The 12,435-nt window shown below is 43.0% G+C and overlaps 1 protein-coding gene across 1 annotated transcript; it reads left to right on the top strand.

Moving 5' to 3' along the window:
• Window positions 1-3,484: 3,484 nt before the first annotated feature.
• LOC133885332 (uncharacterized) lies at window positions 3,485-4,997 on the top strand. Its single transcript, XM_062325034.1, has 4 exons — window positions 3,485-3,557; window positions 3,995-4,011; window positions 4,107-4,502; window positions 4,616-4,997. Exons 1-4 carry the CDS (start codon window positions 3,485-3,487, stop codon window positions 4,700-4,702), a joined length of 573 nt encoding a protein of 190 aa, XP_062181018.1. The 3' UTR covers window positions 4,703-4,997.
• Window positions 4,998-12,435: the final 7,438 nt, after the last annotated feature.

Below are 12,435 nucleotides of genomic sequence, written 5' to 3'. Positions count from 1 at the left end.
ATCAATTGAATAGCTTCTAGAACAAAGAGAAAATTATGTTTTTTGTCCAGGATCAATTTAATAGCTTGCAGAACTTGTAACATCCCAAAATTCTTAAACATGTCATTAAGCATTCATGACATCATTAGCATCATGTTTAATTATTTGATCAATTATGTATGCAATTAAAAAATTAAAAATTGAATTATTAAGTTTAATTAGAAGTGGTGCATTATGAAGGAACTCACAAAATTACTATACAACATAGGGTTGAAAATAATTTTACCATAAGATAAGAAGAATATTAGTGAAATTTTCCTGATTTTTGGGAATTAAATTGAAGCCTTAAAAATTTGTGCAAGTTCTAAAAATTGAAAACTTTGAAGAATTTTAATTTAAATTTGGCTCAGGCTTTTTGTGTCAGACCACTTAAAATGAGTTGCACATTAATTATAGTATCACACAAATTTTGTCCTGAAAATTTTGGGGCTGGGAAATATCTTCAGAGAAGAGGAAAGAAGATATTTTATTCATGTTGATTACTATTCATTGGGGCCCACCTGTCATCCCCTCCCCCTCTCTGTTTTGGACAGAGTTGAGCTGTGTCGGCCGTTGCCTTTGTTGACAATCAAAGTCGGCCACCGAGCCATGTCTCCGGTGCCGCCTTCTCTGACCAATCGAGGCCGCCACCTTAACCCCCTATCCTTTCCTCTCGGTTTCTCTCCTCTCTCTCACTCATCACTCTCTCTTCTCCCTCCCACTCGGTTGAGCATAGAGCACAGCACACTGAGAAAGAAGTGTCGTCGACCAAAATCCCACGCCGTTGAGCCCAAATCCCTCGAGCCCAAACCGTGAGAACCTAGGAGGAAGGTCGCACAAACAGTGCTCTCTTCCCCAACTCCAGCATGTATCCCTGCCACCCCACCATTGAATCGTCACCACACCACTCCTCCGACCCAATCGAGAAATTAGTGAGCTTCACCTCGCCTTTAGCACTCTTTTACGCGTGCCATTTTAACCTTGGCCTATCACTGGCGTGGCTCTCCATGGGAGCCAAGCGCCGCCACCTCTGGCTGTACGTCGCCGGCCATGCAACGGCTAGGCCCTTGGCCTGAGGACCGCCTGGTTGGTTTCCCCTTAGCTCATCGCAACTTACCATGCCTTCGTCTGACCGAAGCCCGCGCTCCTCCACCATGTCCCCAAGCATGCGCCACCGACGTAGTATAGTTCGTCTGACCGAAGCCCGCGCTCCTCCACCATGTCCCCAAGCATGCGCCACCGACGTAGTATAGTTGCCACAGTGTGCCGTCGCCGACTGCCTCCTGGTCGTCAACGTCGGCCATGTGTGCCTCAAACGGATCTGCGTGTGCGCGCTGATGCTCCTGCCGCTAACGCCTGCTGAGCACCCCCTACTGTACGCTGTCGGCGAGGGCAGTCAGTGCCACTGCCATGGTAGCATTGTGCGAGCCCTAGCCTCATATTGATTTTGACATGGGTCAAAAGCCAGGCCCCACTGTCATGGGTGTGGCTAGGCGGCTTGGGGTTCAAAAAGTCTTTAGGGATTTTAGACTTTTATTTAATTTAGTTAATTCAGAAAATGTGAAATTGAATTATCCTTAGAATATTAAATTAGCTGAATCTTGTAAAATGCATAGTAATAATCATCGTCAGCCGCACCGCCCTTTTGCTAGCCTACAGTCATTCTTAACTATGAGTAGGGACACATACGAGCACGAGAGGCATGAGGTGGGCATTGTTTGAGCGAGCTGATCATCCTAATCGCCATCATGCACAACACCCTGGCTCGATATTCTTTTAAAACAATCGAATAATGGTACACATGTTGGGAAAGCGGCGATGACTTACGGTGATTGCTTCTCAAGACTCAAGAGATTATTAATTTGTTCTTGTCTTCTAATATATTTCATGGATTTTATTTTGATATTGTGATTTTTGCCTTTGGGTTGTGATATATTTCCACAAGGTATTACCGTGCCATACGGTAGGGTTTTTCAATCCTTCTCATGACCACACCTATGCACCACAAATCTCAGTTAGGGATGCCAATCGGGTACGACGGGAACATGTAGTGCTCACCCATGTCTGTATCCATCGGTTTTTTACCTACCTGCGGATATACCCATGAACATCCGTGGGCAAAAGGTCGGCATCAAACCTATCGCCCATGTGTACCCATCACCCACGGGTATACTCGGTTACTCGTAGGTGGCGGCGTGGCGGGGAGGTGTATAACGGTGAGACGGGGCGAGGCGAGCTGGGGCAGGGCAGTGGTATCTTGGTGGTGGTGTCCTAGCGATGTGGGGCGAGGTGGCAGGGTGGCGCGAAAGGGCGGTGCTGTGCGGCGCAGTGGGGCGGCCCAGAATGGCGTGACGGGGCGGGGCGAGCAAGGGCGAGGTGGGCGGGGTGAGCTGGGGCGGAGCAGTGGAGGGGGGGGGTCGAGCTGGGAGGTTGGGTCAAATACTCAGATCTGTGCATATGTATGTGAAGAGATTAGGGTTTTAGAGCAAAAAGCCCACATGTCATAAATTTATACGAGTAAACAGGTGTCACAATTATAGGTATGCTTTACCCATACTTGTACCCATATACCTATCGGGTAGTATTTTTCGTCCTTAAACATACCCACAGGTATCAAATATTTCTTATATCCTACCTTATTCGGATATTTACCTACAGATAAATGAGTAATCAGTATAAATTATCATCTTTAATCTCAGTTGTCAATAGCTAGTCACACAGTACTGCATATATCAAATCTGTATGAATCTCAAAACAACAACCGAAGGGTTCAAAAGCGATAGCAGTCTGCGATGAATAACATAAAAAATGGTAGGATAACACGTAGTTGTTGAAGGGTCCTTCTTGCCCATTCGGTTAACCCTAAAATTACCGCGATGTCTAGAGAACGGTGCGAGCGTGGATTTAGAGGTGCTAGTTGTCAAGAATGAACTCAGGGCACGAGTATAAAAACAAGAGCAGATACCTTGTCCCCTCAAGTGGCAGGGGCTTCCCTGCCTTTCTTATATTTATAGGGATAACAGCAAGATCAGTGGTGCTAAGAGCATCCGCAACATCCAATTTCCGTTAGTTTGAAACTACAACTTAGGGAGGGGTCACAAAAGTTTGGAGAGCCGATGTAAAATATGGGTTAAAATTTCATCTCAATAGATGTTACATTAAGGAGTTTGGAGAGAGCCCATCATGTAAATTATGAGTTAACCATTCGTCTCAATAGATGTTGCATTAAGAGTCAATGCTTTAGGGCAGATCAAAAAAATGTTGCATTCGTCTCAATAGATAATGCATCACAAAGCCACAAGCACTTTTGGGGCAGATCATCACTTCTTGGTATTGAGTTGTATGTAACTAACAGATCACTCGCCTCAGAACTCCCTGCTCACGCCAACGAAGACGTGATGAAGACTAGGGACTCCAATATATGCCCGTCCCACGCCAACGAAGAATTTGTGGTGGTGCCACGGTGATGTACCCGCAGAGTCCAAGTGTGTTGAGGACCTTGAGGCGTGCTGTTAGCTGCGTGCTTATGCCTTGGTCAGGTAAACATGTCGGACGCCATATTTATGTATGTGCTAGTTTAATCATGTGGAGCTAGCAACAAAAGTTCCTATGTTTAGGTCAGTCTAGGAAGAAGGATAACATCGAAGCAGTAGATCATATGAGAACAGCTAAGGCCCTCTCTTTCGTAAAACTAAAAATGCTACTAGAGTCGACGGCTAAACATAAAAAAAATCCATCCCGAAATTATCGTGCTTAAGTGGAGTTTGTGGAGCATCTTTGTCAAACACCTTAGCTCAAGTGACAAAATTCTAACTCCGAACTTCGCTATGTATTTAGATAGGGCTCTGCTAAACATTCTAGTTTCACCATTTTTTAGAGCATCCAACTCTATAGAACAGATTGAGTTATTTTGATCGGATTATAGTTTATTTTGATGAAATAGAAAAAAATGCTCCATTAACTCTACTTATCACAGTATCTATTAAGTTCAAGGTAATACCCCGTAATTGCCGCTGACTCGCTCGCCCCCACCGTACCGTTTGGCTCTCTCCGTCTTCCGTATCCCTTCTCTCCCTCTCGAACCCTAGACGACCGCGGCGCGGCACCTCGACCACGCCTTCGAGCGTCTCCGGTCGGCACACCTCCCGCTCGTCGCGGTGTCGCTGTTGATCGACACGCTGCGGGCCTCGCCCGAGCCGCTCGTGCTCCCGGGCCTGGAGCGCTGCCTTCTGCTCTGCCTCCACCGCCGGGGCGTGCTCCACTTCCTCCGCCTCTTTCCGCGCGTCTTCCACCTGCGCGCCCCGCTCTCGCTCGCCCCGGCCGCGACCTCCCTTTTCGCTGTCGCTGCCTCCCCCGCCGCCGCGGCACGGACGCTCCATCGTCTCCTCGCGATGTCTGGTACAGTGGTACCCCTCCATGCCGTATTCCGCGTCTGGAGTGAGCTCGCCCTCCCTGACGACTTCGAGTACTCCGTCACTTCGGAGGTAATCTTTTGGCTAGTGTCTGGTTGGCGGCATTACCTAAATTGAAGAGGCAGACGCTCTTCAGCAATTTGGGCAACTCTGGTTATTACAAAAGACATTCTCTGCTTTATCAGGGCCAGCAGGATGTGCGGATTGGCGATGAACATCTTCAGGGACGTACACTGCTAATTCAGCTTACCGTGGATTATTTGGGGGAATAGTTTATCCTGTCAAGCCAACCCTGGTTTGGAATTGGAAACCTCTGGTGCCTCTGAAGTGCAATTTTTCTGCGGGTTGGCATTGCAGAACCAGTGCCTGATGTCCTGATGATCGAATATAGTTATGCTTATCGAGAGACAGTTCAGCACCTTCTAATACAATACTCATGCAAGATTGGTGTTGCTGTCTGTTTTTCTTCATAGCTAGCAATTTCGTTGCCGCCAAATGTGCCACCAACACTCTACATAGCACGACTGTTTTCTGATGTTGACACCACAGTACAGTTGTATTCTTTCCTCCCCTGTACTAGTGCTTAGTGTTCTTTTAGGAACAAAATGAGATTATAAGAGAAGAAACATGTACTTTTGCCATGCTGTCTGTTGTCACCATTTTTGAAATTTGAAACTCCTTCAGGATCTTCCAATTCTCAGAGTGCCGTCCAAATCTTGCATTTTGGAGAGGTTGGCCATGGATTTACCGGTACATTCTTGCCCATTTATGATCCATTCACTTTAACTGATTTTCAATTACAAATTTTGTTAGTTGCTCAAAGTTCATACCACATTATTAGGGGAATGGAACGATTCTGTTCAAGAGGCAAAGAGTAACAAGTCTGCCCTACTGAATCTATTCATGCACATTTCCTATTTGATCCTTTGAAATCCTGACTATAACTCAGTTCGAAGAATTATCTTCAACCGATACTCTAAAAATTCATCTTCTATAACACTATTATAGTATCTCCTAATATTATTAAAGTATCTTTTATTTTTTATCTCCAACAGCTACTCTATTTCTTACATTCTATTATTGTTTCTTTTTTTCAGCCCTACAGTCATCATCTATGAACAATGATAGAGATAAGAGAGAATCGACAATATAGCAGTGTTGTCGTATCACTGTAGCAGTGGAAGCCGACTCCGTTGGAGCTCGTTTGCCGACGTACGAAGTTCGTATTGGCACTGTAGCAGTGAAAACTGACTCTACTGGAGTTGGCCTTACAACGGATTATGAATGTTCAGAGTAAAACTCTAGCCTGCAGCAGCCTCCTGAACACCTTCTCATTCCCGCTCTCGACCGCACCAATGCATTCCTCTAGCTCCTCCAACCCCTCCAATACCGCAGTCGTCGTTTGCGATGCTACTTTCCTATCTACCGACCGGACGCCTAGTCTTGCCATAGTGGTGATTAAGAGGCTGGTATTTAAATATCTATGATAGTTGCAATTGACATATTTAAGTATAATCGATATATTCAAGTATCTATGAGTGATGCAATATTTGTAATCGGTTTATTTCGTGATCACTTCTAATTTACTATTGTAATATCTGGGAAAAACAATAGTTTTTCTATATTGAAAACGCTCATAAAAATTATAGAGGAAATTCCTTGTGTTCCATAAAAAAAATAACAAAATTCTCATTTTGCCATCGGAAAAGTTATGATCCCGCGTAGACCACCAGTTTTATTTTTCTCTTTAGTCACTGTCACCTCAAACGGATGTTAAATTATGTGGGGAAAAGACAATATTGCCCTGTAGACATTCGGCTGCTCAATTTTTTCCCTTTCCGTTCCTCGCCTCTGCAGCAGCGCATATGCCTCCTCCGGCCGCTGCTCCCGCAGTTGAACCAGAAGCACACACTGGCCGTTGCCTCATCAGAATCTCCGGTGGCACACCTGGCCAATGCAAAGGACGTTGAGTGATGAGGACCCCATATCCGGCGCTCTCCAGGCAAGGAAGCGAATTGAAAATTTTGAGAGAAATGGATGTCAGGCATAATTGTCTTCTCCCACACAACTTACATATGTTTGAGGTGGGAGTGACGGAAGTGACGCAGACGAAAGAGAAAAATAAAACTAGTGACTTAGATCATAACTTTTCTAGTGACTTAAGAGGATCATAACTTTTCTATGGTAAAATGAGTATTTCGTTATTAGTAACACACAAAGAATTCTCTCAAAATTATATGTATCGTATTTACAACAACTAAATAATTACAAATACGTATATGTCAAAAACATTATACATGTAACATTTCAAAGGCATTATTGATAATTTTCTTAAAAAAGTCTTATTCCTGAATCTAGAGTCACCCTATTAGTCCATCTCTAACAGAGGAGGTTTCCAATGCTATAATACCCTGAAAACACAGTAGCACTCGAATTTCCTCTCTAACAGATCCTGTATCCAGTGCTAGAGTGTTGCTGCAGGGTTGAGGAAAGAGAATCGGTACTCCAAATTTATTGAAACACTGTAGCAACCGCAATACTGTTCATAAAGGTTGACTGTGGGTCCGAAGGGAGGAGAATAATAGTAGAAGGTTGGAAATAGGGTAGCTGTTGGAGATTAAAAAATAAAGAGTATTGTAATAGTGTTAGAGGATACTGTAATAGTATTATAAGAGATAAATTTTTAAAGTATCTATTAGAGATTACTTTAGACATCTTTTCTATCAGTTCTAGTTCTAAGATACATCTGTTGTATTGTGGATTTTTAAAATAAAACTAAAAAACATATAGTGGAATTGTACCAAGCCCGCCCTAGTAAATAAGTGTAAAAGTAAAACTACAAGCTAGCTGTACGTGAAATGGGAAGTGCTTGATACTTTTGGGGAGAAATAGCAGCTGGTACTTCAGACTTATCCGGTAGCGCTGGCCATTTTAAATCAACCCCGGTAAACTTTCTTCTTCCAACAGCTGTTTACACGCATCGTTACCGTCTAATCAGCTTTGCGTGGAGGCTGGTAATTATAAATTATGAAGGATGTTTGCAGTAAAAACCTAAAAGGTCATCTTAGGACAGGGGTGCTACGTGCGCACGTGCGTGGCAGCTGAGTCGGAATGGAGGGCTTAAAGAAAGTTACTCCGTACTTTGACAGCAGCAGCAGCAAGGCAAGGATGGTACGTACTAATAATGTACAACTGAAAAGTAGTATATCGTCCTTTCAACAAATCTTGAAGTGAGCTGCTGGAACGACGTCTTAACAAGTGCATTGCTCACGAACATGTTTAAACTATAAATTTGTCCGAAGTATTTGTTGCACTGGTATGTTTTCTGAGGGAAATGTTGCATTTTTTTTATTTCCTGAGTCACATCATTTTTTATCGTGGTCATTTTTCCAAAGTTATCATGCCTTTTGGAGTACATATGTTGTATGTTGTTTTGTTACCATTTTGCACGCCATTCCATATATGAAACTCTTGTGGGAAAGAATAGCCTATCCTATCTTGTCGTAATGGACAAGCAAATGCATGGTGGAAAGGATGGACATTTCTTTACACCTTGAGGAGCTGGGGAAGCTACGTGATTGAAGTGTACTACCACTACAAATTGCAGCTTGCAACTTGCAGGTGGCAGCGAATCATGAGTAGAGAATAAAGAGATGTAAACGTTGGCGCACGGATCGCGGGGGAGGTGCCCCCCTCTGTCCGTAACACACTCTGCTTAAACTAATCCTCCATCGCCTCCGCTTTGACCGCCTGCCTGAAGCCCTCTGACCAAGATAGGATTCTCTGCGTTACTGGATTCATGAGTCATTCATGCATACTTCGGGGGTGTTTGGCTGGGATAAGAGATCTGTAATTATGGATGAATTGAAGGTACTTGGTTAAGTCATTAGTTAGAAATCTAAGAAAAAATAAATATTTAAATCACTTTATTTTATTATACAAACTTCAGATTCAACATGAATCTTCAGATCAAACAGGCCCATCATGTCCTAAATTCGGTAGCGGCAGTAAGCAGCCAGACTGTGGCTTCAAACCGATGCCTGATAAAGCGAGAAGATTGAAGCATCGATCTGCACGTTGCAGGGGACGATGCTTGAACGAAAAATACTAGCATCGATGCACCTTCTTGCGCCGATGCCAAATCAATAAAAAATGATTTTGTAACCGCTCGCCATGCCTAATCAAGTAACCAGCGTCGGTTGCTCGCAACTCTGCCATCAGATTGAGCCCACTCGTCGTTGGATGGATTGGGCTAGAGCTGGCGGAGGCCGAAAAGCTCGGCGGCGAGGCAATGACTACGCTCCAGCTAGCTTCACACGCTCTGTGGCAAGCCAAGCCGTTGCACGGGCTGAGCTTGACCGGGCACCTTGCTTTAGATCCACCACCCGGAGCAAAGATTTGAACGGGGACGCTTAATTGAAGGGGGAAACAGGATAGAAAGCACCAGGGCTGCAGGGTGTTCGGTTTTTTATGGTGAACGATGAGATCCGCCATTGCTGACAACGGATTTAAGAAGAGCTGCACGTACACAGGAAAGGGAGAAAGAAACGGAAGACATGCGCCCGTGCAAGTAAGACGAAGCAACAGATACATCGATTTATTTATTTTTCTTTCTTTATTATATAATGGGTTCCACGTCCAATACTCCCACACTGCAACATCCAAAGCTGGATGCCATTTTACCGACCGAGGGGTCCATTTTTCTCTGGCATGGATGCCGACGCTGTGGTTGCTCTAAGACTATGCTTCAAACCATCAGCCATATACGATTAGCATTGAGAATCCAGCTGTAATTATGCTGACTGAGGAGCTAGCTAGCTAGGAACGTTGACATGTCGATGGAGGTGCCAGCACTGTTAGCATCTTGTAAGGTGCTAACACTGTCGCTGTTGTGATGGCTACTATACCTTACATGCTTTGCTATGCTACCCAAGTTTCAACGCATCCGCGTAGTAATGCCCCGATGTCTACTCCCACTTCGGAATGGTGTACATGCGTTCCATGGGCCAGTACGCTAATGTCCCAAAGTGGTTTCTAGAAAAAGAACTCATTTAGGTCCACCGAGAGCAACAACAGCAACATACTCTTCTAGCACCCACAAATCGGCCCATCAAAAGAGCCCAGCTCAATTGTTCGAAGAAAATAGAGCCCTGCTCAGGCTGGTTAAGATTACACTACAGCCCAGCCCAATCTTTTGAACTCTCTCCTATCCAAAATCCAAACAATTCCCGCCGATTCGCTCACCACTTCACCTGCGCGGCTTGCGCCTGGCGATTGCAGCACCTCCACTTCGTCTACCACAATATGCAATTTCTCAATCTCCACGGAGGCATGGACATCTCTCCGTCGCGGCCGTCCGGCGATGCTAGTGGGTCAAAGCGGCGAGACCCCTGGTTGATCGTAAGGCAACGGTGCATGTTGGGTTGCGAGGAATAGAGACGCTGATCTTGGTTTCCAGATGAAGAGGTAGTAATCTATTATATATATATTAAAGGATTAAGAATCGAAACAATTTTAGAGTCAAATTACTATAGCTGGTGTTCATATAGATCCCATGTATATAAATGTATATATATGAATATAGATATGTATATACGTGCGTATGTGTACACGCATGTGTATACGTACTCATATATACATGCGTACACATAAATTTTTTTGCACAATTCTAGAAAAATAGCAAAAGGAATAAGAGTTATATTGATAAATTGGCTAAAATAATCTAAAATGCATAGAAAAATATATAAAACTCAAAAAAAATGAAACAAATTTAATTAGGTTCGTATTATTATCATCTACATGTTAAAATAATATCAATGCATGAAAGTACCACTGTTTTTTCTATAATTAAATGAATGTTTCAAATATTGATAAATTCATAAATAAATATTGAGATACCCAAATTGGTGAATCCATTTTTTAGTTTTTCTTGTCATACTTTGTGTAAAAAAAAAGGGACACGGCGTAGACGCGTCAATTCGTCTAGTAAATACAATACTGATTAGAAGCCGAGGACACGAATTGCAAACCCATCGGAAAGGGTATATCTAATTAGTCACGAACTAAAGTAAGGCAATTGGGCATACTTCAAGTCAAAGACAATAATATCCAATTTCCTCGCAAAAGAAAAAGAAGACAATATCCAATTGAAGTTCCGTGAGCACAGTAATGGATCAGATCAGGGAAAGGACTGAAGGACACTGCATGTTTAACATTCACTGTTCGTCTGCTGGACGATTTCTTAAGGTCGCTAAGTTTTTGATTCATCAATTAATATATTTTTAAAAAAAAAGATATGATCGATTAATATCTACATAATGTTTCCTGGTAGCCAACACTGCAAAGCAATGAATACCCACGTTGACCTGACACATAAAAACCTAAGTATTACTACAAGCCTCCGTGTCCGTGGGCATGCAACCTCGTGCGCTCGCTCTATAGACACGGTATATTACAAAGAGAGTTTGGCTCGTGCGCATTTCTGCTCGCCTGGCGGGTTAGCATGACAGCTTCCATCCCATGTGCGCGAAGTTACACTCTACAGTCATGGTAGGGATGTCAATATAGGTCCGATCTTTGATTTTTCGTGCAGAATTCCTTTATTAAGGGACCAGGATTGAAACATTTTATCCTCCGTGAATTCATATAAAGACGGGGACGGGAAGGCGCTCCCCGTATCCGCTTCTCGCTATATCCCCGATATTATATATATATATATATATATATATATATATAGGAAAACTAGTATGTACTCCTGGGTGTATGTACTCCCACCTCTCATATACCACTTTTACACATGAGTTATACTTCTTTATCACTTTAAATATACTTCATTAGTAATTATAAGATACTACAATACAAATCTATATACATATTTTTTTAGTATATAAATATACAAATATTACATTACGTAGAATAAATAATAAATTACTCTTATTTTTTTGTCTAACCTACGATATTTAATTAATTTTATATTAATTACTCTGGTATTCATTAATAAATTACTTATTTATACAACGTACACATTATAGATGTATAAAAATAATCAAATATCATTTAATTTTACATTCTAATTGGATACTCGATTTCTACAAAATTCTCCATAAAAAATGAGAAAGAGAGAAATCTCCCCCATAGCTAAATGGGGACGAGAACGGGGAGCATTCCTCGGCAGAAATTAGCCCCATTGCCATTCCTATACAGTGGATTGGCGCGTGAGCGTTATCCGCGGAAAGAGCGCATCTGCAAGTTAATAGAGGGCGGGATGTTTGACCAAAAGTACAACAGCCTGGGCACGACGGCCGCACGAGGGCGCCCTCCTCGCGGCGCGTCATCGGTGGAGAAGGCCACCAGGCAGAACCCCTTTTTTTACCGCGCTAAATACCACTGCCCTCCTGCAGTGAAACATGCACCCACGCACCCACCCTCCATTACCGACACAAGGCCCAGAAATGGCAACGCTTAAACAAAAACGAAGGAGAGAGCCCAACAAGACAAGGCTAGGAGGCGTTTGGTTGGCTACCGCAACTCGCTGCACCAAAGGTTAGGCACGGCTACAAAAAGTTAGCCCTCCGTTTCTTTCACAACCAGACTTCGGCACACCAAAGAAAGTTAGGCGTCGGCAAATCATCCGCCAAAACATTGGCGTGCTACGCCCTCATGAGAGAAGTGGTGCTCCGGTAACCGCTTTGAAATCTGGTGCGAAGCAGACGTAAGAAAAACTCGTTTACAAAGAAATCATGTTGAACAACTTCATCTTTTCACACCCTTTCTTCACAAACGGATCCCCATCTTTTTCCCTTCTACGTGTAACATCCTGAATTTTTAACATGTTAATTAATTATAAATTTCACTCTAAATTAAAAAAATGTGATTAATTAAGTCAACTAAAATCAAGGAAAAATACATACTCAAATATATTAACTTGACTAGGTATTCCAAAATTCACTAGAGCTATTTTTAAAATAATCCCTGCATTAAATTTAGTTCATATGCGATGTTTTAT

This window comes from Phragmites australis, chromosome 1, assembly GCF_958298935.1.
Source record: "Phragmites australis chromosome 1, lpPhrAust1.1, whole genome shotgun sequence".
Taxonomy (NCBI): Eukaryota; Viridiplantae; Streptophyta; class Magnoliopsida; order Poales; family Poaceae; genus Phragmites; species Phragmites australis.
Note: the sequence above shows the minus strand (reverse complement) of the source record. Positions and strands in the feature narration are given on the sequence as shown.